The following is a 27115-nucleotide window of genomic DNA, read 5'->3' on the forward strand; positions in this document are numbered from 1 at the left end:
CAGCAGCCAGGCTCCCCCACTGGCCAGGCAGTTGGTATGCTCCAGGATGTTAGCAGCTCCTTCCAGCATCCTTCATCCTTCAGGTACCAGCCGTCTGGGCAGTGCTTGAGCTGCAGAAACTGGGACCAGCCCTCCACAGACCTCTGACCTGACCCTCCCGAGTGGCTTTCTCTGTATTAGCTGCTTCTGCTGCTGCGTCAGATATTTTCAGCTGCAACACCCTACAAGGTGGGACACCCATCTCAGGAGGTTTTGGTGCACCCCACTGACTCTACTCCCCAGGGCTGCTGCCGCCTGTGGCCTCAGGTGAGAAGGGAGCATCCTGCTTTTCTCCCATTGGGGCTCGAGGGGGCAGGTGGGGGTTATGTGCCCTCCTCATCAGGGTGGGGCTCATTCTGGTTGAGGCTTGCAGAGCTGGGAACACCCATGGCTTGAAGGGCTGAAAAGCCTTAAGTCTTTTGTATGTTTAATGATCTGTGGCCTCGCCCATGTGGGAGTTCGGGGAGCATCTCATCCCACCCTCTCCATTTCCTCAGCCGAGGAAGACAGGGATGGGAAAGGCCACTGGAGGATGAGGATGAGAGCGGAACAAAATATGGGGGCACATGACCACAGCCTTGTAAAGGTTGGTGAGGAGTGAGCACAGAGGGGGCCTTCAGCTGAGATCGTGCAGGCCCCCTATCATGCTCTGAGCTGTACCTCTCTTTTCTCCAGGATGAAAGGGGAGACCCCTGTGAACAGCACTATGAGTATTGGGCAAGCCCGCAAGATGGTGGAACAGCTTAAGATCGAAGCCAGCTTGTGCCGGATAAAGGTGGGTGGGACCCTGGAGCCCATTAGTTGGTCAGGCTGTGCTGTAGATTCTCAAACCTCAGGACAAAAGATGCTTTCTTTCCTTGACTCCCTGAGATCAGGGGAGGAGTCTCCGGCTCTGTAAGAAGGGCTGTCCTCAGGCCTCTGTGGCCGATGAGGGAAGAGAAGACTGTCTTAAGGAGCGGTCTTGAGAAGGCAAAAGATAACCCATTTGGGGAGGGAGGCTGCAGTCCCTTTCAGCGATTCTGGCTAACGGTTCCCCTCCTGGCTGTGCCCCAGGTGTCCAAGGCAGCAGCAGACCTGATGACTTACTGTGATGCCCACGCCTGTGAGGATCCCCTCATCACCCCTGTGCCCACTTCGGAGAACCCCTTCCGGGAGAAGAAGTTCTTCTGTGCCCTTCTCTGAGTTGCCCTGTTCTTCCTCACAACTCCTCATCTGTCCCTCTCCTGGGCCCTTCCTTAGGTCAGTAACTGTTCTGAACCCCTAAGGGTCCCTGCATCATATTCCTAGTCCTTGACGACCCCTGTGAGGTTATCTGAAGCACAAGGCCCTCCCTCACCTGTCTGTCCACCCCGTTTCCTCAACCACTATGGCGACTCCAAGCGCTCCTTGCCTCGGGGCACCCTTTGCTCCACCCAGAGAAGGGCCATCAGACTCCTGCCCCCTTCCCTCTGTGACCCCCTCAGACAATGGAGAGAGGGAAGGGCCGGGGGCTTGCTCTCAGTCTCACCTGGAGCTATGGGAAGGGTAAAGCCATTTGAAGAATAAAGTCATCCAGAGTCTCAGAGGACAGCTCCTGTGTTAGCGTTCTTGGGGGAGAGGATCATAGTCAATGGACTTAGGGGTGGCTGCGGCAGGGGAAAGGCTTGCCATACCCAGGGAACAGGGCCAGTCAAAGCAGGTTAGACATTGTCTAGGATCTGAGATCGGCGGGGTTGGGGGATGGCGGGCGCGAGAGAGCGTCTCAAGTGGAAGAATTGTTACAACAGACGCCCAGAGGCTGCGGAGAGCATTCACACACACACACACAAAGAAGAAGGCGATGAAGTGAAAATGAAAAACAGACCGAACAAGTTGGAGGTAGGGAGGGATCCCGGAGGGGAGTCGCAGACAGGAGGAACCCAGTAACGGAGGGGAGGAGCTCGACTCCAGTTCCTGCGAAGGGGCCGGTTTCACTTCTAAGATGGCCGCGCCCACGGCGGGTCCTGCCCAAGATGGCCGCCGCCAAGGGACGGCTCCAATATGGCGGCCCCACGTCACTGCGTTGTCCGTACAGGGCTTCTCAGCCAGCCCCCATTCTTAAAATGGCGGCCCCAGGCCTCCAGAGTTCTCAATATGGTCTCTCCCGTGCTCGTCTGGTCTCAAAATGGCTGCCCCTGTCCTCACCAACTTGATACCCACTCCCACCCCCCCTGGAATCTGGAAGTCGACGTTCCCCGATCCAGGTGAAGGCACACGGGCGGCTAGAGCCAAGGATCACGGGACAAGGGAATCCCAGCAAGCACTGCGTAGCAGGCGCTGGTCGCGTGCAGCTTGCGAGGGAATCTAGGTTTCTACAGCTTGCTAAATAGAGGATCCCTCTGGAGCGGAAACGTAAGCGTGCGGTCAATGACCGGCGCCGTCCGTCTCCGGGCGCCGTTCCTTAATCGCCTCCTGGTTTCCTAGGAGTTGGATAAACCCCAAATTATTCAATTTCGATTTCCTGGTAGAACTGGGGCTTGCTATGCTCCCATTTCCCCCTCAGGCCCATTCTGTCACATCCGCCAGAAGCAACGTCCCCGCCCCTAGCCTGCCTGCCACCCTTCGTAGTGGTCCAGCATGCTGCATGGCCAGAGGCCAAACCTAAGGTTTTGTCTCACGAGCGCCTCCCAGACTCAAACTTGGCAGTTTATAAGCCCCAGAATGCCTTTCTAGATGACTTTTCCTTCCGAGGGTGAACATACGAAGGAAGAACCAGGGCTAAGGCAAGGATAACAGTCCCAGGATATCTGCTCCTTATGGATTGTCAAGATCCCCCCCCAAACTCAGGGATACATCCTTCGGGTGGAGGGGCGGAGCTTAGACCAGCTCATGTTTTGTACCTGGATACCCTGGGGGGCGGGATTGCCCTGCAGTAGTAGAAGGGTGACCTGTATTAGGGATAGCCCACCACCCCCAGCTTCCCCACACCTTCACACAGGAAGTCAGCAAGGGGAGAAGAAACCAAGGGAATAAAGTGTTCCACACAGGCTACACAGGCTCCGGGGGTAGGCAGTGAACTTGGGGCACCTTCAGGAATAGCAGTTTTCCAGCTGTTGATGAACTTTGGAGCCCTAACAGGTCCTGGAGATCATCTAATTAATCCCCTCATCCTAGAGATGAAGAAACAGGGAAAGTAATCTGGCTGCCTTTAAGTGGGGACCTACCCCCATTCTGTTCAGGAGCTGGCTTGGGTCCTTCTTGGTGTTTGTGAAAACTCCTGGAAGGATCAAGTCTTTTAATCCCTGCATCTTGACAGTGTCTGGCACAGAGCAGGCATTCAAATACCTAAGGAATGGATCGCACTATACACACTTAAATGACAAGCAGTCACTTCTGAAGAACCTTTCCCTCTTCCTACTGCATCAGAGTGTTGGGCAAATTCCAGGGCACTAAGTGAAAATTTCCTTATCAGCTCAGACTTGCTAAAAATCCAGAAGCGCTCAATAAATGTAATCTTGATAGTTTTTTTTTTTTGTTTAAGCTCTGCTCAATTTTTCTGCACTCAATTTTTGTACTCATATATTAGGAGTAAATGGCTGCAATCCTAGTTGGGGGAAAAAAAGGGACTTGGAGGTTACTAGAGACCAAGGCATGACCTATAAACAAACATTTAAAATGACTGATTAGCTCTAACATTGAGTAACTGTAAACATCCTAGAGCATGGGCAAACACTGAAATTGAGGGTATAGCCTTTAGGGGACAAAGCTGTAAGCCCGTCTAAGTGTTTGAATCTGTGTTTCATACAGAGTGAGAGCAGTATCGCCATCTATATCACTACTCTGTCAAAAAACACTGGGTACCATGAACCTGTGGCACCCGAGCCTTAATAAGTCCCTGACCATTTAGGAGAAGTACAATTAGGATCAGTTTGGTGCTAATAAATGCAATAGTGATTTTGTTAAAGTTATCTTCTCGTTCTCTAAATTCAGTAGAAAATAACCCGCATCAAACATCTTCTGTTGAATGAGCAGGCTTTTCTTCCTAAGTGGTAGGTAATTACTTAGAAATAAACTTACTTGGCTCCTAAATGGAAACAGATTTAACTTCAAGCGTCCAACTGGTTTTAGGATTGGCCAGAAACACAGAGGTCATGAGTTATAATTTCCTTCTACTCCAACGGCTCAAGATCTTAGCATAAAAAAGCACTTAAATAGGCCAAGAACCACGGAGTGAAGGAATGGCTGGCTCCCAAGTGAAGGCATGGTAGACTAGGGAGGGAGGAACAGCCATGAAAGAGGAAAGCCATCCTTGGGTGGACCCAGTGCAACTTGAGGAAGCAGCATCTGAAATAAATAAATAAATCCCCCAATGACACACTCGGCCCCAGTCAGTGCAGCCACAGGAGAGAGAGTGAATTCAATCCAAATGGTTATTTATTCTAAAACTGGAAGCTACTGTGCCTACATTTTTGCCAGAATGTTGTAATGAGAACAGGGGAGGAAAAAGTTACAGATGTAAACAATGACACAGTTACATTTTTTTTTTAAATGGTAAAACCCTTTTTTACTGGCCACTTCCAAGAATGCTTTACAGGTTGTGCAAAAACATTTACAGGCTCCATGTGGTGTTTGTTTTTCTCACAAGCTTTTCCATCTATAACAACTACAAGAGACGTCTGATAAAACACTAAACAAGTCTTCTAAGGAAAACAAGGCTAGGGATCCCTCCTGTTAATCCACATTTCCCCCCTTAACATTGTTTTTTTCATAATAAAAAGACAGACAGAAACAAAACCCAGACATCCACTGTCATTGCAAGTGATCTCTTGGACTAAACCAAAAGGATGTGGCAGTTTCACTCTCCACCCACCTAGAAAAACAGCTTTTTAAAAAAAGATGACTTTCTAGTGTCAAAAATTAACAGCAAATACCTCCCCTAACCCTCCCTCCCCACAAAAAAACCCAAAGCAGCTTAAGCTTTGTCCCCCTGGCCCTGAGGGCCTAGCATCCCCAAACCACGTCATAGACAATAAAAAGATGCTATTCGCTGCAGGACTAAACATTTGCAAAGGGGTGGCAGCTTCTGCTTCAAGTTCAATTTCCTATTATAACATAATCTTGCCCTAAGGGAATTTCTTTGGGCTCCAGTTTTTACCTCCTTGTCCTGACACTACGAGCAAAGCTTTCTCAAACTCCCTTAATAATAAAAAGTTAGTGGGTTACAGAAAAGTTCATGCAATCACTTCACCCACTGCCACACACAAATCCATTTGATGGCACCAGAGGAAAGCAGGCGCCCAGAGAAAGGACATCATTGCGAGCAAGCAAATGTATTTCCTACCAGCCCCCTCATTCAAGCCTCGGGGTCAGAGGTACTTGTGGAGCAGAAGGGTGTGTCACAGACAGGGGCACTACAGGGCAAGAAGGAGGGCCTGCACCTAGAGAAGGGCTGCATGGCAGTTAACAGTGGGAGAGGGAGAGAAAGATCCAATCTCAGCACAAAATTTTAAACAGAGAACTGCCCAGGTGAGGAAATGGTAGTGAAGCATTTTGTAGTAGCACAACCCAGGGTTTTCCCTCTCTAGGAAGTGCTGGAGTACGTGGTGTCTGCTGAGTAAGCTCTTGGCTGACACAATGCTGAGCAGAAAGATGAATTAAAACTGAAGCTAAGTAATGAAAGAGCATTCCCATATCCCACCCATACTCTTGCACCCAGCAACCTGAAGCTGTTTGTCAAGAACTGGGAGGGTGTTGGTAAAGTTACAAACAAAAACTATCCCAACTGAAGTCTCTTGCCTAGAGGCCTCTCTGGGGACACACAGGGAAAGCACCCCCAGAGGAATCCCGTCTCCAGAAGTCGGGAAGGGGTGCTCCCTTTCATGTACGCATTACACACGCTCACACTCACGCTCTTCCTGTTTCAGCAGCCCCACTGAGCTGCCTCCCACCCCACCCTCCCCCTTTCTATTCACTCTCTACCTGTGTATCAAAAAAACCAGCAGGGCAGGGCCCTCCATACTGTATAAAATAGTTGCTATTCTCAGCACCTGGGCCTGGTAGCCCACACCACAGGATTCACCTATATACATAGCCTGCTGCAGTGAAAAGAATCCTGCTTCGTTTCTGTGTGAGCTGAAACCCTGAGAAACGTTCCTTCTCTCGCACAAAAGAGGACAGATACTCGAACAGAGATGATTTCAGAGATTTCCTGCCTGTCTCAACCTTGGAAGACGAGAGAGTAGAGACTGGCCAATCACAATCTTCAGGCTGAGGGCTGCAATCCCATTCTTCCCCAAGATTTTACGGAAATTCATTAATGGGTACATAGAGGGTGCAAGCTTTTCTGCTCTGTAATCAAGAACAATCCCCATGCTGCCTCGGCCTGGGAATCCTATATAATAGAACCACCCAATTGGTAGTCTCCATGCCTCAGCCAAACAGCACGAAGGCACAGGAAAGTGGAGATAGGGACACTTTGGCCTCCCAGCCCACCAGACCAGATATCCCAAGAGGGAAAGGTCGGTAAAGAAAATACAAACGGTTAGTTGGTGCAAGTGATTGATAAGAGCCAATCGTTTATTTTCACTGCCCCAGTCACAAGCTCTCCCTCTGTCCCCACTCCTGCCTGCTCTGGAGAGTGCCTTCACACGCTCCCCACCTCTCCGTACCACCTCGTCACTCTCCCTTACTTGGCTGCCAGTCCAGCTGCCTTAGAATGTCAGAAGGGTGACATTTTCGGTTCTTTTCCTGTCCAACTGCAGGGTATAGGACAGGCAGCCCTAAGTGCTGCTTTCTGCGCAAATGTTTTTTGATTACAAATATCTAACTAGGTTTGAAATGTTTTATAGAATAAGACAATATTCTTTTCAACAAACTTTAAAAAAAATGTACAGTTTTGTTGTTGGTTTCCACCTCCCCCCCTCCCCCACCCCTGCTTGCGCACCCTCCCCCCGACCGCCCCTCCCCGGCAGCTCAGCCCCACCCCGACAGCCCCTGTTTTCCTTGGTTGTGTTTTGGGGGGTGCCTGGCACCCCCAGATATTCAGCTTCATGGCTGACAGGCGACCATGGCAGGGGCTTCACCGATACCCTTGGTAACCGTAGTAGTTCCTGTAGTATCGGTCTCTGTCCTGGGGGTGGTGGTAGTAGTAATTCTGCCACTAGAAGAGAGGGGAAACCCCATCACTTGGAGCCACAACTGGCTGAGGACGGAGAGGCATGACACTCATTCCTCTGGTCCTGTCCCGCTTCACCCTCTCTCTAGCCCCAGAAGATACTTACATCCCGATTGTATTGTCTGTAATAGTCTCTGTATCTGTTGTACTCATAATCTCGCCCATAGAATCGATCGTAGTCTCCCCTGTATCGATCGTAGAAATTACGGTAACCCTGAGAAAGGAGAAAGAGGAGGAGTGAAGATTTATGCGTTTTCAGCATCATGATCCACTGCTATCCCCCATCTTAAGTGAGACAAATCTTAGCTTGATATTTTGAACAGGCTTAATCTTCCAGAGGAACACATTAAATGGGGAAAACCCTAAGCCCTGAGAAAACAGCCCAAACCACTCTGCTCCCCCAAGCCAATAGGAATGGCTATCACGGCCCAGAGGGAGGAGCAGAAGGAGAGCTGCACTCACCCCTCTGTTTCCAGACTGCCCCCAGTACTGCTGCCCGTAGGCCCGGTTGTCGTAGCCTCGGCGCTGCCCGCCCACTGGAAGAGAAATGGAGAGCGCGCTCAGACAGCTGGCGTGGGGTCCTGGCTCCACATCTGAGTGGAAATCAAAAAGTCGGAGCCAAAGGCAATTCTGGGGGAATAGGAGGCCTGCTTCTGTCAGGCTCACACAATGTTAATTAAAGCACCAGCCAGGATCTTTTTTTAAAAAGTCTGAGGGGGGAGGGCAGAGGAATAGAGACACAAGAAAATCAAGCCACCTTGCTTTTGAAGCTCCCCAATTCCTGCAAAACATTTAAGATGGCAAAGGGATACATTACATGGCAGAGTTAGAAACATGAGTAAAAACTGCCATTCATAGAATCACAGACTTTCAGCCCTGGAAGGGATCTCAGATATCATATAACCCAGACCCATCATTTTATACAAATGAGACAAAGTCTAAATAATAAGCTTTTCCAGGGCAGGAACTGTTGGTATTCCCAGTGCCTAACACAGCCGGCACTCAAAATTTTGACAACACACACACACACATTTTTAAAGGGCAGTGAATGCACACTAAGACATTAACTGACAAACCAGACTTTCAGGAGGGAAACTAATTCCACTAATAGCCTAACTCACTTTGTGACTCAAAAAATTACTGAATAACGTATTCACTTTTTGGTTTTTACAGTTGGGTTGATCCGAGAGACAAAGCAGCAAGAAAACTTAAAATGAGAATCTGATTTCACTGCAGAAATCCTTCAGATATGCTATAATAGTGAAGTGGGGAGTCCATATGTAAGAATGAAAACTAGACAAATGAGAAGGCGTAAGCATTGCTTTTCAAGGAAACATTTTTGTTCAAAGCTAACTACCTTTTGTTGAAGGCTTATGGAAAAAGCACAAGAAGCTGGGGGGTAAAAGATCCAAGAAGAAATAAGCTCCATAAAGAAGGTACTTCCTTATTGTTAGTGACCTGACTTGGTTTCCTCGTGGATCCTGCTGTACTCAGCACAAAGAACAGACAGACTGGGGGCTGGCGGGCCCCCAGGACTCACCATAGCCTTGGCCTCGGCTTCGGTTCTGCCGGTTACGCTTGTTTCGATTGTTTCGGCGGTTTGTCCGCTTCTCGGAGGGGGGCAGCAGCTTCCTGGCCTCCTCCTTGTACTTTGTGACGATGGGCTGAGCTTCCTCCTTCTCCAGCTCCCCGTATGTCACCTCATCCATATAGTCGCATTTCTCAGGCAGAGAGAAGTTGGCTGTAAGAGTAAGAGAGAAGCTTGTGGGCCTGAAAAGTGCAGAGATGGGTAAGATCTCATTACGAAAACTTGACTACAGGAAGAATAACATTTTCTCAGCCTCATCTTCTAATGCACAAAAAAGTGCTGGGTTCATATCCACTCACGTTTAAAGAAACGTTCCCTACCATAAAACATAAAATAAGTTTTCCCTAAATTGTAACAGCCCCAGGCAAAGGGCTCTCTGCAAACTGTAGATTTACAAGTTCTCAAGTGATCCATAATAAATTAAGAGTGAACCTGGTTAAGGTTTCTTATCAGGGCAGAAGCAGGCAGCCAGAGGCTAAAAGTAACTGAGAAAGTTTTCGTGTTGGTTAGATAAGATGCTAAGAAATCCACTTTTAAAAGAGACTCAATGAACAACTGACCCAAGCCTAAGAGCACTTACTCCTCTGTACAAGGGGTCTCATTTACCACCTGTGCATGATGGGCTGGCACATTCGCCAGTCTCCAGACATCAAGTTCAGAGGCTGAGTCCTGGTGGACTTCAGTTCAATGGTGACTCTCTTGATTCTTAAACCAATCCAGTTAGCCCTCACTTTGATAAAACTGAACTAAATTCCTCTGAGTGCCTGAGTATCAGTTATGGACTGGCATAGTTCATGCTGAGTAAACTTGGAGAATCCAGCTCTTAGACGGATAAGCAGCTCCTAAGCCTGGGTATTATCAGAAGTCGAAGAGCCAGTAGTTGATAGGACAGCTGGGATGCCAGGAGCGGAAGGTAGCAAGGGGAAAAGCACACCCTGAAGGGAGCAGGAAGCAGATCAATTAAGACAGTTAATTCTGCCTTACAGAGACTTTGCTATAAAGCTTTGCATTGCATTAAAGATTTCAGGCACATTACAAAACCCAAAACAAACAAACAAAAAACAAGCATATTGTGACACTAGAAATCAAGATACGCTGATGAAATCACTCACTCCAACCACCATATTTTAATTTGAACCGTAATAATCTCCTCCCTCTAAAATATAAATTCAATGAAGGGGGAGCATTTTTTTCATTCGCTATTTCTCTATGTCTAGTACAGTACCGAACAGATAGCAGACACCCTTTAAGCATCTACTAAATGAATAACTGACTCAATGAAGCCTCTGCCTTGAGTTTTTAATTATCCTGTGGCCCATTACTATTCCCTACCCCTCTGGGTTTTTTTCTATTTCCCTTTTTGTATCTTATCCAGAAGGAGTCAAGGGGCTACTCCTTCTTCATTCACTCTGTTCATTTATCTACAAGTGCTCACACCCATTTATTTACTCTTCAGATTTACACTTTGGATGCACAGAATCACTCCAGGCCCTACGAGGCCCTAGTAAGGTGTGCACTGACCAAGGACAGGATCCCTAACTTGTACAAGTTTAGCCCACCTTTCATCTCCAGCATTATAGACTCAGGCACGTCATCTCCCTCCACTTCCTTCCTCAACTCCAGCCTCTTCTTCCAATCTTCCTCATTAGGGACAACCACCACCACTTTCCGAGAGAAAGTCTTGAACAGCAAGAGCTTCCGCCGTTGGCCAGAGTTGTACACATTACACTAGGGATAGGAGGAGTTAACAGATGTTTTAGGAACAAAAATTATCACTCAAATTCAATCAAAACACTTAGTGAGCATCTCTGACACGGGAGGCACCAGATTAGGGGTCTTATACAAACAATCTTTAATTCTTCAAACTCTATGTGACAGATATTATCCAGTTTTGCACGAGGAAAACTGAGACTCAGAGAGGCCAAGACTTGTCCAAGGTCACAAAGCTGGTAGGTGGTGGAGCCAAGAATTCAAACGAGCTCCAATGCTCTTTCCATTGCCTCTATTATGTATTTTAGAGTCTGGGTCCATATATTCTTGGTAAAAACACTAATAAAAGGTATCCCTTTGAGCTCAAAAAACATTATGATTGTAACACACAACCACTGGTTCTCAATTAGGTAATCTGATTCTGCTCCTTAATCCAGTCTCTCTCTCTACATGTGCACCCCACTTCGACTCTAAGCAATTTTATCACATTGAATGGACGCCAAACTTTTCATCCTTGGACTTCCTGTAAAGTTGGATTTCTTTTGAATGTCTGAATACCTGATCAAGAATGAAGTTCCTTTTTGTCCGGGAAGCAATCTGGACCAGCTTACTAAGGCACTGGGAGGCTTGCTGAACTAAAAGGTCTCGACTTTTGGGGTCCATCTCTGGCTCCTCGAGCCCCTTCATCTGGTGTATTTGAGAGGAAGTGAACAGAAACACAAGAAGTTACGCAGTAAGTTAAAGCCCAAGAGCCACTGGTAAATGTCACTTCTTTAAATGCCACCAAAGCTACCACATCAGTTCACTCCTATTCCTCAGTGCTGTGAATGTTGTCCATTTCCTGTAGGAGTCATTTCCAGTCTCAATCTGGAAACAGTCTGGATTTTATCAGCTTTCAAAATGTGACAATATAGCAAAGGGGGAAAATCTACCTTAAACACATATGGAAAAGAACTCATTTCTCCATTTGTGGGACCCTTGTTCTCAGGCACTTGAAAGATTAACTCCAATGGGGAAAAGTTATGGGCATTTCTTGGTACCTCCAGAGCAAACACCACAGCTGACTAACCTCCCCCAGCTCACCCTCATTTGATTGAGCACAGTTTCAGCTCCCAGGACATTGTATCTTTTCTCAGGGTTTTCTTTAGCGTATTTCAGGGCCCACTGGGTCTTTCCAGATCCAGGCAGTCCCACCATCAGAATCACCTGCAAGTCAACAGAACCAGGAATGCAATGAAAAGGAAGTGAGCGTCATGTTTATAAAGCCCAATTTAAGAACACCCTCCCCGCCCCGGTTCAGTAAAGCTTTGAGAAGAAAAGCTACCTGCCCACCATTCCAAAGCGTGAGCACTAAGTTTTTGGAAACTGTTTGGCATACCTCACACTCCTCTATGGTCTTGGGAGGGGTTGCAGTGCGCACACGCTCCTCGACAGGCACAGCATGGATGAACACAAACTCTTCTGGTGGTGGGAAGAAGGGCTCCTCCTTCTGACCAAAGTTTAATTCCACAACACAATTTTTGCAGAGGACATGGGGTAGGAGGGCCCGGTCTGCCAGAGACTCCTTGTTGATCCGGAATGCCACACCTAGGTCTTCTCCATTCTTGGAAAAGGAAAGTTCTACTTCTTCCGTCTCAAAATTCTACAACCACAAAAGACAAGAGCATTATGGGTGTAGAGGCTTTGAGGTCGATTAAATCTTACTATTTAACCTTTTCTTTTTTATTCAGACTGCTGCACAACACAAGTGAGCAATGCACGAAAGACAGCAGCTGATGAAAAGCAAATTGAATTCCCAGTGCCCTCTATCCGCTCCTTGCTATGAATCCACAACTTTCAACAACACTTACAGCAAAGCAGCCAATAACATCATTCTCCCCAAAAGTCTGGCCAAATTCCTCAAACTGCCCATTCTCTGCTTTGAGTCCTCGTCCATCGAAACCATAAGAGAATTCATCCTCACCTGGAAGAGTCAACAAATAAGTTACCTACACCCAAACTTCCCACGGAGTAAGCAATATGGTAGCAAACACTAACAATTAAATCAAAGATAACTTTACCAAGCTGTGGACGGGAAAAATCAACAGACCATCCAACTCGAAGGAGAGAAACTTCCGTGCAGCCTTCTTTCATTGGGAGATTCTGGGTTACCTGGCCACGTAAGAAAAGGAACTCTGAGATACTCTGACCAGCTCAGGAGCAAAGCTTGAGTTAGAAAAACAAGATTTCTATACAAACTGAAAATGACGACTATCACAACTCCACATCAGAATAACAACTGTCAATGGACTTTAAAGCCATGGGGATCAATGTTTTGGTTACTGGAGCTACGGTTACTGTTAAAGCGCGGTGCCTTTTCTGCACTAATAAAACACTGGTAGGCAGGACACAGCAGTTGAGCGAACAGTTTAGCAAACGGGTGGCCTTCATGAGCTGCACAGACTACCTTGGCCTCAAAGCAGATCTTCCCCTTCGTCACTCCGTAAGTGCTCCTCGCCCCCGACCAAAGGGTGGGGAACTTCTCTGAGAAAAGGGGCTGCCCTCCATAGCGGTCTTTGCTCACTTGAAAATGGAGATCCGAGGTATCTGTTAAGAAGCAATCTGTTTACTCCAATGCCCAAGACTTGAAAGCCACCCAAAGAACACAAATATACCCAGTTGTCAAGAATGGATACAAAGTCTCCCATGTGCTAAATCTCTTAAAAGTTGCAGGGCACAAGTGTTAATCTCCAAAATCACTTGTGATTGGTTCAAACCCCAACCTGTCTGCCTTATACATACACGTGTCCAGGTTCACAAGAGTTTGATCCTCCTCCTCATCTTTTGCCTCTTCTTCAGGGGGTGGTGGAGACTTTGAGCTATACATGTGGGAGAAAAGCAAATACAATGTAACCAAAGCCCTCTTCTTTGACCGGGGTCTGCATGACATCATGTCTGTTTTAAACTACCAGCAAATATAAAATACCAGCAGACAGCTTCTTTCAACAAATGAGAAAAGGGCAAGAGGAGCTTTCAGGGTAGATTCAATCTAAACCTTATGCCTATAAAAACCTACTCCGTTTTCAATCCACCCCTCTTTCCAGACTCTCCAATCAACATCAGGTATACCAAAATCAGAGCAGACACTCCCTTCAATGAAAGGGACTGTTTCCCTCACCGGCTGTGGTAAGCCTCCTCTCGGAATTCATAGTAAGCTCGGCCATGTTCATCCTTCTCATCCCGCTGTCTCTTTACCCCCCGCCGCTCACCATCTGAGCCTGCTGGTTTTGACTTTTCACTATCTTGGTCATCTCCTACAAAAAGGAGGGAAAGAAAATCAGCAGTTTTCATACTAGAGTGTAGAATAAGCTCAGAACCAAAAGAAACTAACGGGGCATCTGAGTATCTGTCTAATAAGAGCCAGGTTATTCCTCCTGCATCTATGGAACATTTTATTTCCAAAGATCATCTTTCTGTCACTGGTTGGGATTTTACTTAAAAAAAAAAAAAAAGATTATGGACTAATTACAGTCAAGCAACAGATAAAAATTGGACAATTTTTGCATTCTAAATTTATCTGCTTAAATCAGGTCAATCTTGCAGATTTTCCCACCAATATGACATTTAAAAAAAACCTCTTAAGTCTTTAAAAAACTTCATAGGTTAATTTAATTTTGATTCTTGATCATCACACTGGATTTAACCTAGACAAGATATATTTTCCAACCCTGTTCCACAGTTTCATGATACAGAAGGCTCAATTTCTTTTTTTTAATAATTTGCCTTTCCAGCTTTAAAATGCACAGCCATCTACAGCTTCACTTATATAGGAAATGGACTCAGGTGCATGAGGTGTATTTTTATCAAGGATTCTTACTACAGAGCTGTATTTTTATCATGGATTCTTACTAAAAGTTGCAAAAGCATACCACTGAGTCACAAGAGGCCCATAAATAATACTGCATCTTTACTGCACAAAATTTGGGGCAGAAAGGTGTTGTCATACATTTAGCAACATTCTTTAAAAGAGGAGGAAAAACCCCCAATTTTTCGTTAAAGCTTTTGTAGTTTGCAACACTAAGATTTTTGATAATTTCTTTAAAGCAGTTCTTTACCACTCAACCTTTTTTATCTGCTATTTGGGATACCCGTTAAGTCAAAGGTTATGTAATGGGATTTCTGTTCCTGGACATAGGACAGACAATCTGCAAGTTGCATGTGACTGTCGGAGAATGGGTTCCAATTATACCATGATACTGAGTAGCAGGCTAAAAACTGTATTACAAAAAGAACGAAAGCAACCCACTTCATAGTAAGACATGGAAGTAGTTCTAGTTGTCTCTACTCTGACAGATAGTTAGGGATCAGCTCTAACAATCCAATCACTTCAAAGGAAGAAAGGTCACTAACTCCCCGAGGTGACTCTACACATTCTCTTCCACAAGGTTGCTCAATGGCCCCACCAACACCTCAATCACTTCAATTCAGGAAGCCAGGGACCCAAAATATAAAAGGTTACCTAAGTCTACGGAAATATGCCCATCCTTCGACTCAGCGGGAAGATTAAAATTTAATCATAAGAACACAGGCAAGGTAAAACCCCTACTAGCCAAGTATCGTTAACTAACTTATTCTAAACGCACTAGATTAAGGCTTTCTCTTCACTAGTTAACTATTAAACTCGACACCCTCACACCACAGGCTGTCCCCTGCTGTTAAAGCAGGAACAAGGTTAGATTTCCAGATTCCCTGCGTGGCTCAAGCTCTAGCAACATGCTTTTTGATGGACCGAACTTTGACGAACTTAGTTTATTGCTTAATATTTTTATGGCGAAAAAGTCAACAGTCAGGTAAACCCAAAGGCTGAAGCCTCCAGCAGCCTGTCTGGCTGTCCGTGTAATCGGCAAAACCTCAGCAGTCTCGGTTTAGGAAAAGACAAGCAGCACCGCGGGAGGCTGCTCCACAGGTCGCTCACGGAGCAGTTCGCGTGCAAAACCGCTCACTTCCATCCACCACCACCAAGAAAGCAAGTGAGGCAGCAACCTCCCGCCTGCGGAGAGTGGGGCCACCAGAGGCGGCCAAATCCCCTAGAAAGGTGGGTAGAGAATGAAAGCCACCTCCCCTGGGGAGTCCCACCAAATGGCGATGGGAATCTCACACTTTCAGGCAAGTGAGAACAAGGGATCGGACCCCGCGGTGCAGGGCTGGGTGCTGGGTCAGGGGCGCACCCGGCAGGTTGGAGCCAGGCTCCGCTGCCAGCTTCTCACCCTGTTCCTCCGCGGCCTTGTCACCAGGCGCCTCGGATCCCGGCGTCTCCTCCCCGCTCCGCTCCTCCGGCTCGTCTTCCTCCCCCTTGCCGGTGCCCTGCTCTTCGCCGCCGTTTACCCCACCTGACTCGGCCGTGGCTTCCTCCGCCGGCTGCTCGGAAGCATCAGGCTCGGCCGCGGCCTCCATGGCTGCCGCCTCCGGGGGCTCCGGCGGCGGCTGCGCGGCCTGGCCCGAGGCCTGGGCAGGGGGTGGCTCCTCGTCCTCGTCCTCAAGCAGCGCCTCCTCGTCCTCCTCCTCCTCCTCTTCGTCCTCCTCCTCGTCCCCGCCCGGGCCGCCGCCCGACGCGGCCACAGGCCGAGGCTCCGCCTTGCAGGCCCCGCCGGGCCCGGCCCCGCCACCGCCGGCCTCGTCCTCGAGCATCTCGGCGTCCAGCGCCTCCTGGAGCCGCTGCGCCAGATCCACCTTGAGGCCGCGCGAGTCCAGGCCCCGCCGCTGCAGCTCCGACCGCAGCTCGGTCACTTTCAGCCGCTTCACCTCCATCGCCGCCGCCGCCTCCTCCGCCTCCCGCCGCCTCCTCCCCTGCGAACCGTCGACCGAGCCCGACCGCGCAGGCGCCGCCGCCGCCCGCCTCCGCCTCACGCGCCAGCACGGAGCCCGCGCGAGAGAGCGCACGCACGTACGCACGCAGGCGGCGAGGGCCGCGCGCAGCCTCCGCTACGTAGGTTTGTTTCTCCCTCCCCGTGCCCTCCCTTCTTCGGCCCGCGGAGCCCAAAACAACGCCGCAGGGAGCTGCTTCCTTTCCTGCCCCCTCGGTTCCCCTGCGGCGGGCGGGCGCGCGCCGAGGACGGCGGACTTCCCTGCCTTTACCTCCCGCCCCCTCTCACCCCCTGGGCCAATCGCCGCCGGTGGTGTCACCGCGCAGCCGCACAGGAGCGGGAGCCGGAGCCGGGAAAGGCTGGCTTCGTTTCAAGTGCCTCGTAGCACGGAGGCGTGTGCGCTCCAGGCCGGCCGTACTTCCAGCCGGGGGCTTTGCGCAGCCGCCCGGAGCTCCCTCCCCCCTCCCACCCTGTCACCGCCGACTGCCGTCTGATTTCCGATTGCGCTGTCGTCTCGAGGCTTGCTCTCTAGTTTCTCTCCCCTACTGTTTATATGTGTAGCAGCTTCTTGAGAGTAAAGAAAAAAGCCAGAAGGGAAACTGTTGCAACATGAAAGCCTACTAGCAATTGTCTTTCTGGTTAGCAAACAAAAGGACTGTCCAACTCCAAGGAATACAGTTAACCCCCGGCTCTCCTTTTCCCCCGATCCCTCAACCTCTACCCAGCAACAGACGCCCTGACCTCGCCTTGTAGCTCTCTCATTGGCCAACTTGAATCGTCATCTGCAGTTCTGATTGGCCATCCTTGATCAGTCGGGTTTTTTTCAATTGGCGAAGCTGCCGCGGGCGGGGTGGGCGTGGGGGGCGGTTCTTCCGGGTCCACAGGGGAGGCTGGAGAGGCGGGGTGGTTTCTGCGGGATTAGTTTTCCGGGACCGCTTCTGATTGGGCGGCGTGGCGCAATGCGTGCGACACTTTGGACGCCAAACTGTCGGGAGACCGGACCCGGTCGTCTAGGTGCTCCCGCCGGTAAACCGAAGCCCTGGGGGAGCCTTCCGGGCTTGGGCATTTGCAGAGGGCGAGGGGCTGGCCGCGGGGCTTGGTGCACTTGTAACTGACCTGCCCTGCAGCCGCGTCAGTCTGTCTGTGGGTTGCGGTGCACGGACCGCATTCACCGCGGTTCCCCAGCTCCGGGCACAGACGTCAACAAATGCTTGTTGAATAAGTGCGAGAGTCAGGAGGGAGGAAAGCCCTCCAGACATCTTTTAGCAGTTGTCCCCGCCTTCTCCCTTCCACTTCCTGGTCAGGGAGGTGTGTCCAAAAGAAAAGGAGGAAGGCAATACTGCCGGCGTTCGCACGCCTGCTGCAATTCCTTGGTAGGGCCTTTGCTTTTTCCGGGAGTCCCCACCCTCGCAATTGCGTCTTTAGAAAATCACATAATTTCTGGCTTTACTATTCTCATATCCTCTCCTGTACTTCTAGAGATTGAAAAGTCCTGCAGAGAGGAGAGGAAGGGGCTGTGGTAGAAACAAGCAAAGCTCCTTCCCTGGGGGGGCCTCCTGGAGAAGAGTAATTTCCTGCCTTGTTAAATCGGCTACTAAAATCAGTTATTTTGCTCCCATCCCCAGAGCTTCAGTTGCTCTTTCCTTTCTCAATTCCGCAAGAGCACTGGGCGACCAAGAGTTATGGAGAAGCGCCTACAGGAGGCTCAGCTGTACAAGGAAAAAGGCAACCAGCGTTACCGGGAAGGGAAGTACCGAGATGCTGTGAGTAGGTACCATCGAGCTTTGCTTCAGCTGCGGGGTCTGGATCCAAGTCTGCCCTCCCCGATACCTAATCTAGGACCTCAGGGCCCGGCTCTCACACCTGAACAAGAAAACATACTGCACACCACCCAGACAGACTGCTACAACAATCTAGCTGGTAAGAACAGGGCTGAAGGGGGGTAGAGTGTCAAGGCAGGAAGGTGAAAATCTGTGAACTTTGGGGAAAACACTGACGTGCATTTCTGCTGTCATCTAGTTATATATATATTTCTGGGCTACGGGGTTCTAATTGAGTCTCGATAGGGTAGCGGGTCTCAAACTTCATCTGGAGACTTTCTTAAATACAACTTCCCGAGCTCCATCCCCAGACTATCCAATTTAATGTATCTGAGGTTGGGGCTTACCAATTTGCGTTTCTAACAGACTCCCAGGAGATGCTGATAGTTTTAGGGAATTTCGCACGCTATAGAGAAAATATTGAACTGATAGCACGTTGTTTCTTTAATATTTAAAATACAGGAAAGAAAGCACTTGCTTCAACTGAAGTAAGTTATCTGTATTAGATGTTTTGGGTAGCTTTTCCTCACTTTCCTCCTTCCTATAAATCAGGATGGTAAATTTGATAACAGCTATCTTCCATCTCCAGATGATCTTGGGTGAAGAGATGGATGCCAAGAATTAGTATCATTACGATTAATCTGCTAAAAGAAGGGAGACTTCTTAGGTCTGTTCTATTGCAAGCAGAATAACCACAGAGCTAATTAAATTATTTCAAAGTATATTAAAACATTCTAAGGGTCCAAGTTGAGGCATAGAAATTATTGAGTAGTTTTTACATTTCTAACGGCTGTTTAAAAGGGTTATTTTTTTTTTTTACTACAATACTGCTACCCAGCTCTGGTTTGGAGAAAATCTAGCTTTTTTACAGTGTGTGTCCAGTCCAGTGCCACTTTTTTCTTTTTGCTGAGGAGGATTCGCCCTGGGCTAACAGCTGTTGCCAATCCTCCTGTTTTTGTATGTGAGCTGCTGCCACAGCATGGTCACTAACAGGTGAGTGGTGTAGGTCTGGGCTGGGAACCAAACCTGGGCTGCCAAAGCAGAACACATCAAACTAACCACTAGGCCACCAGGGCTGGCCCTGTCAAGTGCTACTTTTAGATTCAAGTAATAATAATAGTAATCATAGTAGCTAATGTTTCCATTCAATAGTTATTTATTGGGTGCTGAGGATACAGAAGTATAATAACACAGATAAAGATCCCAGCTCTCATGGAACATGTATTCAGGTAAGGGAGATGGACAATTAATGGAAGAAGTAACATATAATATATTAAAGATAATAAGTACTGTGGAAAAGAAACAAAGCAGAAAATGGGGATAGTGCCACAGGCATGGGCATGTTCACTTTTAAAGGGAGTGGTCTGGGGGCCAGTCCCGTGGTGCAGTGGTTAAGTTTACACCTTCTGCTTTGGCGACCCGGGGTTCGCCGGTTCTGATCCCGGTTCGGATCCCTCCCTTACTACACACTGCTTGTGAAGCCATGCTGTGGCAGGCGTCCCACATATAAAGTAGAGGAAAGTGGCCATGGATGTTGGCTCATGGCCAGTTTCCTCAGCAGAAAGAGGGAGATTGACGGCAGATGTTAGCTCAGGGCTAATCTTCCTCAAAAAAAAAAAAAGAAAAGAAAGGGAAAAATAAAGAGAGTAGTCAGGGAGGGCTCATTGAGATGACATTTTGAAATGCCATGGGCAAGCACTGTTTAAGCCTCTTATACATATTAACCTGTTTAAGTGTCACAGCCATCCTTTGAGTAAAATTTAAGGAAACAAACAGCTAGTAAGTGATGGAGCTAAAATTAAAAACCTGGGCAATCCTTAACTCCAGAGCTTAAGTTCTCATTGCAGAATACTGTACATTATTAGAGAATAGAATATGTATTAGGGAATTGACCAGAAATTAAAGAAATAAGATGATTTGGAGATGGGTACTTGTTTTTTTTTTTTTTAAAGATTTTATTTTTTCCTTTTTCTCCCCAAAGCCCCCCGGTGCATAGTTGTATATTCTTCGTTGTGAGTCCTTCTAGTTGTGGCATGTGGGACGCTGCCTCAGTGTGGTTTGATGAGCAGTGCCATGTCCACGCCCAGGATTCGAACCAACAAAACACTGGGCCGCCTGCAGCGGGGCGCGCGAACTTAACCACTCAGCCACGGGGCCAGCCCCTGAGATGGGTACTTGTAAATATCATGACTCTCCAGGGGGACTTGAAGGCAGAGGCTATGGCTTAGCCATCCATAGAGCCTCTGCCTGCGGGTGCTTGGTAGATGCTCCCTGAAGACTCACTGAATTAGCAATTTTCACTTATTGAGTGCCTGTAACAGGTTGGGCAGTTTATTTTACAATATCTCTCATAGTCACAAAAATTCTGCAAGGTAGTTATATCTCCATTTTACGCATAAGGAAATCAGATCATGTCACTGCCTAAAACCCTCCAATGGCATCTCATTATACTTAAGAAAAAATCCAAACTCTGACTTTCACTTCCAGGGCCCAACATGGTCTGGCTCCTCCATACTCTGAATTTGCAAAGCACATCTCCACCTTCTAGCTTTGTAGGATCTCTTCTCTTGGGTTAGAATGCCCTGTCCCTTGAGTGACTCTTGTCATTCAGATCTTGGCTCAAAAGTCACTTTCTTAGGCCTTCTGTAATCAAACATCACTCTAAACTCATTCCCTCTATCTCAGCACAGTTCTGTTTCCCTCAAAGCACTTTAAAAAATTCATTTATTTGTTTATTGTGTGTTCCTCCTTCTTGGGGACTAGGATGCAAGCTCGATGTACTATCAAGATGTTTGTCTTGTTCCTCTTATCTCTTGCTCCTAGCTCTGCCTAGCACATAGTCAGCGTTCCATAACTAGTCGGCAAATGGATGAATAAAGCTACAGTGATGGATTAATTGACCGCTGGGGAAATGCCTAAGTATAAACTAGATGACCACTTGGTGGTGACGTTGTAGAAGAGATGCAGACGTCAGCCCAGACCCCTTAATGTCCTCATCAGCCCTAATTGTCCTTCCTTCTCAGCACCATGATTTAATAATACTATGTTTAATTTACACAGTTATGAAGTAGAGAACACATTTCCCTTCTTAATTGTAGAAAGGTTGAACATTGCCTCCTATTCAGATTTGTATTTTGAGGTCCCATGAAATAATCCAAGGGAAGAGTGAAGTAATGTAGCATCATTGAGAATGATGATGATTTTGGAATTGGGGTCTTTGGTTCACATTCCTTACTCATTCCACCTAAAAGCTCTGGGATCTTAGACAGGTTACTTTATCTCTCTGAGCCTTGATTTCTTCATCCATTAAATGGAGACAGTAACACTTGCCAATTTCATAGGGTGGATGAGAAGATTAAATGAGATAATGTTTGTCAAGCACGTAGCACAGTGCTCGCTATTTCCTCACACAATTAATGGCAACCATTGTTGTTAACAAAGCTGCAGTACAAGAACTGTGGTGAAGTGGGAGGTTCAAGACAGAAAGCCTTGGATAGAAGAGACATAACAAAGAAGAATTTTAAATAATTTTTGGGGTTTTTTTAAAGATTGGCACCTGAGCTAACATCTGTTGCCTATCTTATTTTCTTCTTCTTCTCCCTAAAGCCTGCTAGGACATAGTTGTATATTCTAGTTGTAGGTCCTTCTGGTTGTGCTATGTCGGATGCCACTTCAGCATGGTCTGAGGAGCGGTGCCATGACCGCACCCAGGATCCAAACCAGCGAAGCCTTGGGCCGCCGATGCAGAGCCCGCGAACTTAACCACTCGGCCACAGGGCCATCCCCTAAAGAAATTTTAAAGTGTATTCTTTATCAGTCTTGTAGCTGGGCCTAACCCAACACTAGGTACATAGTAGGCCTTTGGTAGATATTGAAGTAGATTGTAAGGTATGTAAAGCTTTTATTCACTGCTGTATCCTCAGTGCCTAGAAGAACATCTGGCACATGGAAGACACTTAAATATATTTGTTGGATCAATGAATGTTGTTGATATCATCCAATGCTTGGTACTGCCTTGAGTTGGCCAGTGCAACTTTGTGTAATAAGGCCCTCCTCCCTCTTCTCTCTTCCTTTCATTTGGCCCATTAGCCTGTCTCCTTCAGATGGAACCAGTAAACTACGAACGAGTGAAAGAATACAGTCAGAAAGTCCTGGAACGACAGCCTGATAATGCCAAGGCCTTGTATCGGGCTGGAGTGGCCTTTTTCCATCTGCAAGACTATGACCAGGCTCGGCACTACCTCCTGGCTGCTGTCAACAGGCAACCAAAAGGTGAGAGAGAAGAGGATTGAAATGGTAAGGACAAATAAAACTGAGATACTGAGGTGGTATCTGTGGAAGAGGGTTGTATTTTATTTTACTTTTTTTTCTGCTTTTTCTCCCCAAATCCCCCCACTATATAGTTGTATATTTTTTAACTGGGGGTCCTTTTAGTTGTGGCATGTGGGACGCCGCCTCAACATGGCCTGATGAGTTGTGCCATGTCCGCGCCCAAGATCTGAACCAGTGAAACCCTGGGCCGCCGAAGCTGGAGTGCGCAAACTTAACCACTCGGCCATGGGGCCAGCCCCTATTTTACTTTTTAAATTTATTGAGTTTTTTGAATAGGTAGTAATACATTCACATAGTTCAAATTTAAAAAGTATAAAAAGGTGTGTGATGAATAGGCCTTTTCCTACTCTTGTATCTTGCCTTCGCAGGAAATATCTTATGCTTAAACAGGCATGTATGTAATCTGCCCTCTGCCCTCCAGGGGAAGAGATTTTAAGGCATTGTTGTTCAAGTTTCAGTTCCTACATTGTGACTGAAATAGGATCTAGATTCCAATGAATAAACTTGATAATCCCCATTTCTGCCAGCTCTCCAGCTGGGATCTGGCTTTTGCTTTAACTCTCATTTTATCCTTTAGCTCAGCTAACCCCAGGTATGACCTAGAAAAAAAGGCAAGCCTACTGAGAGAGTATTTGAGACCTGGTACTTTGTTTCCAAGGCAAAAAAGGACCTTGTGAAGCAGATGACAGACTAATTCCGCTGAAAATTGTCTTCCTTTTTGCATTCTGGCTTAGAGCAGCTACTAGATGCTAGAAGCAGAGGGTCCCCAAACATATAACAATGCAGTAAAACCTTACTAAATGAATGGGAAAGCCAGTATGAATTGATAAAGATATAAAATGTGAGCCATTTGTTCATGTTTCTGACCTTCAGGTGCATAGATTCACTGCCACCCATGAATAGTATCTGTAGAGATTCTGCTATGACTATAGCTATTTCTCCAAACTGCTTTTCATTATTAAATTAGCAACCAGCCCAGTCCAGTAAAAATTCAAAGTACTATTAATGAATGAGATTTACCATTACATAGAATAGTTGTGATGTATTCAGACCTTAGAAAGATTTTTAAAAATGGAAGTGTGTTGTTAACACTTATTATCTTCTCCTGCACCGAGGTGCGATTACTGTCTAACTATCTCTACTTGCCTTCTTCACCCTATACTAAGACGCCAATGTCCGGCGGTACCTCCAGCTAACACAGTCGGAACTCAGCAGCTACCACCGGAAAGAGAAGCAGCTCTACCTGGGCATGTTTGGTTAACAGAGAAGAAAGATGCTTCTCCACGTGAACTTAGGTAAACCAGTAAAGAACCTGAGCCTCAGCAAGAGAAATTAATCCCATACCTCTGACCCAGGTGGATTTCTGTTTTATTTCTAATTCTGCACAAACTCTTTACCACTTACACAGTCTGTGTCTTTTTTTTTTTGTCCATCTGTGTATTTGTATAGCTTTCAGTAAGTGGTATGGGAGATATCTGCCTTGAGAAATACAACCAGAAAACATTTATCAGCTATGGGTGGAATTAATCATATTTATGACATAGATTTTAATGATAGATGTTGTTAGATGTCTTCATATACAGAGGAGAAGGCCAGCAGAGGATGAGATAATAAGGATAGACAGAAAGGAGTTTCTTCCTTTTTTTCCTCAGATGCCCAAAGCCAAAGCTGGACAGGCCACAAACTAGGAAATATATTTCTTTTGTGAAACTAGAGGATTATAAGTTGGGCCCGCATGGCTTAAAATGAAAGATTTGAGATTAACCATTTTTTTAATTAAATTAATTCCTTATTCTTCGTAATAGTCCACCTACATTCGGATTCTTTTTTTCCTACAAAAGTTTCTCTTGGTGATTTCTAGTCTTTGATGGTATTCATATTCAGATCATTAATATGCTTATTTTTTTCATTAAACTCTTCTATCTTAAAACGTCTGGAGTCAAGCATTTTAAGTATTTATTTAATAACCCTTCAGCTCTCATGCCAAAAACCACCCAAGTAAACATTTTAATATTTAATAGGTGTAAATCTATAGTATGCTCGTTTCTCTAAAAAACATAGGGAAAACAGATTGCCAAGCCTTCTAGAAGCAATACCATAAAAGAGCAGGATAAAAACATAAATCTTTTCTTTGCCTGTCTCCTTATATTTTGCAAGAGCTCAGTTCCTTATAGAGGAGGGAAATAATGAGGAAGTGTTCTACTTCCTTAGTGCCTTTTAAGCACCTGACAGAACTTTCTGGAAGCTTTGTTGGGCATGGGTGCAGGCTTCAGATCTGGTGCAGTTGTGGCTCAGTAGGAGGCTCCATCAATCAGGAGCTCCTTTGTTATTCTGGGTACTTGTTGTGAATAATGTCCACAGCGTATGAGTTCTACAGAGTAGATGAGACCATGAAGCACTGCCTCTACCTTTATGAATGGAGGTGATAAGAATGTGTCATTAGCCATCAGATAACCACAGACAGATTTCAGAAAAGAAAAACACCTTAGTCTTGCCAAGTGCACATGAATTCTTCTCCATTTGTCAGTAATGCCCCCCTCTCCCAATGAGCTAGACTCCTCTTTATTTCTCTGTACCCTTAAATAATACAACCAACAGCTTACAACAAAAAGTATTTCTGCCAAATAACCCTCTGAAGTCCAAGGACAGAACTAACAAAGTTGAATATTTTATTCCTCTTCCAAGCTTCTTGAATTTCTAAGCCTAGATTGTTGACAAAATTATGTCATGGTTGCATGTTTTGTTTGTTTGGGGCTGGCTTTGCTTTCTGATTTTCTTTTCTTTCAAAGACTTGATGTTATAGTAAGCTATCTTCTGCATCAATGAGTAAAAAATAAAACTGATATTTAGAAACATACTTTAGAAACTTATTGCACAAATCCTTTTATTAGTCCTGCTAAGAGACAAAGGCTTACATTTCAGTCTTAATTTTGAAGGCCAGCTCCTAATGGAGACGTTAATGAACAGGAAGGTGGACAAAGATAGGCAGTCAGATGTGGGTCTGGAGGAGGTCTGGCAAGCCCACATCCTGAAGGCATCAGCAGGATGCCTAAATCTCTGTACTCAGAAGTTGGTGGAGGGAGAGGCTGCTCACCTTATCAATCCTTAATGGTTTCCACACAGAATTTGAGGGTTTGATTGAAGAGAAAGCATTCATGGTGAATGTGAAGGTTCATACTTTGGCTCATAAGGGACAGTTTAGAAGAGTGTTTCCTGAACTCATACCCGCCATGTTTACAATTTTGCCAAAACCACATACTACCTATACTACTGTTTCATCAATGTTTTATTTAAATTTATATATATATATTTTAAAGATTGGCGCCTGAGCTAATATCTGTTGCCAATCTTCTTTTTTCTTTCTTCTTCTTCTGCCCAAAGCCACCCAGCACATAGTTGTATATTCTAGTTGTAGGTCCTTCTGGTTGTGCTATTTGGGACGCCACCTCAGCATGGCATGATGAGCGGTACCATGTCCACACCCAGAATTCTAACCGGCGAAACCCTGGGCCGCCGAAGCACAGGGCACAAACTTAACCACTTGGCCACCGGGCTGGCTCCTAAATTTATATATATATAATTTTTTAAATTATTATTTTTTAAGATTTTATTTTTCCTTTTTCTCCCCAAAGCCCCCTGGCACATAGTTGCATATCTTTAGTTGTGGGTCCTTCCAGCTGTGGCATGGAGATGCCACCTCAGCATGGCCTTATGAGCGGTGCCATGTCCGCACCCAGGATCCCAACTGGTGAAACCCTGGGCCGCTAAAGTGGAGCATGCGAACCTAACCACTTGGCCACGGGGCCAGCCCCTAAATTTATATTTTTAGAGGAACCTTTGGACAGAGGAACATGTTAAATGATACCATGGAGATGTAACCAACAAACTCGACTGTGAAACCATAAGACGAGTAACCCAATTTCTTCAATAAATAAGTTGAAAGGAAAAAGGGAGGGGAGCCTATAGATTAACAGAGGCTTAGGAGACATCAACCAAATAAATGTGACTCTATTTTAGATTCTGACTTGAGAAAAACAACTAAAAGTTTATGAGACAAGCAGGGAAATTTGAAAAGGAATTATTGTCAGTTTTCTTGAGTATGATAAAAGTATTTGGTCTTTTTTTTTCCCCCCAAGAGTTCTTTTAGTAGTGCATACTGAAATTGCTTAGGGATAAAATTGGGGAGGGGACTTTAGAGCACTTCGTTACCATTTGCCAAAAAGACCCATAAAAATAAATGTATTTTATGATAAAATAGTATTAGTATATGTCCAAGTAAATCATCTTTGGAAACACTGGCTTTGGAAAAATTAAAATTGAAATCCAGTGTGAAGGGCTGAAATGGTGAGTTCCGTGAAGCTAAGCTTCGTCAAATGTTTGGCAATTGAAGAGGTATTAGACGCCAAGTGAAGAATAGCCAATTAAGAAAAGAAATCCTAAACTAGAAATACATCTCTAGAGCTGAGAGCAGGGGCCCACCCGATGGCCAAGTGGTTAAGTTTGGTGCTCCACTTCGGTGGCCCAGGGTTTCGCCTTTGGTGATAAAAAGGAAAAATAAAATCTTTAAATCACCAATCCCTAAATCTACCCTCTTTCTAAAAAAATAAAAATAAAAAAGCTGAGAGCAAAGGGTGGTTGTCTGAAAACTAAG

The 27115-nt window shown here is 46.3% G+C and overlaps 3 protein-coding genes across 7 annotated transcripts; 2 read left to right on the forward strand and 1 right to left on the reverse strand.

Moving 5' to 3' along the window:
- Positions 1–165: 165 nt before the first annotated feature.
- GNG3 (G protein subunit gamma 3) lies at positions 166–1606 on the forward strand. Of its 2 annotated transcripts, XM_008532185.2 has the most exons (4): positions 166–306; positions 537–625; positions 715–814; positions 1093–1606. In XM_008532185.2, exons 3-4 carry the CDS (start codon positions 716–718, stop codon positions 1219–1221), a joined length of 228 nt encoding a protein of 75 aa, XP_008530407.1. In that variant the 5' UTR covers positions 166–306; positions 537–625; position 715; the 3' UTR covers positions 1222–1606. The 2 variants fall into 2 exon arrangements, with proteins under 2 accessions (XP_008530407.1, XP_008530406.1); XM_008532184.2 differs by lacking the exon at positions 537–625 and having other exon boundaries at positions 174–306.
- Positions 1607–4413: 2807 nt separating this feature from the next.
- Positions 4414–16256, reverse strand: HNRNPUL2 (heterogeneous nuclear ribonucleoprotein U like 2). 2 transcript variants are annotated; one of them, XM_008532210.2, is made up of 14 exons: positions 15716–16256; positions 13627–13762; positions 13251–13327; positions 12916–13055; positions 12530–12620; positions 12320–12432; positions 11848–12111; positions 11553–11675; positions 11028–11156; positions 10319–10487; positions 8712–8912; positions 7634–7707; positions 7278–7385; positions 4414–7156 (listed from the first exon to the last, which is right to left on the reverse strand). In XM_008532210.2, exons 1-14 carry the CDS (start codon positions 16254–16256, stop codon positions 7076–7078), a joined length of 2247 nt encoding a protein of 748 aa, XP_008530432.2. In that variant the 3' UTR covers positions 4414–7075. The 2 variants fall into 2 exon arrangements, 1 of the variants encoding a protein (XP_008530432.2); XR_011524109.1 differs by lacking the exon at positions 7634–7707 and having other exon boundaries at positions 6539–7156.
- Positions 15743–25321, forward strand: TTC9C (tetratricopeptide repeat domain 9C). 3 transcript variants are annotated; one of them, XM_070565195.1, is made up of 4 exons: positions 15743–16438; positions 17938–18232; positions 22222–22404; positions 23631–25321. In XM_070565195.1, exons 2-4 carry the CDS (start codon positions 17995–17997, stop codon positions 23723–23725), a joined length of 516 nt encoding a protein of 171 aa, XP_070421296.1. In that variant the 5' UTR covers positions 15743–16438; positions 17938–17994; the 3' UTR covers positions 23726–25321. The 3 variants fall into 3 exon arrangements, with proteins under 3 accessions (XP_070421296.1, XP_008530416.1, XP_008530417.1); XM_008532194.2 differs by lacking the exon at positions 15743–16438 and adding an exon at positions 16466–17338; XM_008532195.2 differs by lacking the exon at positions 15743–16438 and adding an exon at positions 17276–17685.
- Positions 25322–27115: the final 1794 nt, after the last annotated feature.

This window comes from Equus przewalskii, chromosome 11 (genome assembly GCF_037783145.1).
Source record: "Equus przewalskii isolate Varuska chromosome 11, EquPr2, whole genome shotgun sequence".
NCBI classification, from domain to species: domain Eukaryota; kingdom Metazoa; phylum Chordata; class Mammalia; order Perissodactyla; family Equidae; genus Equus; species Equus przewalskii.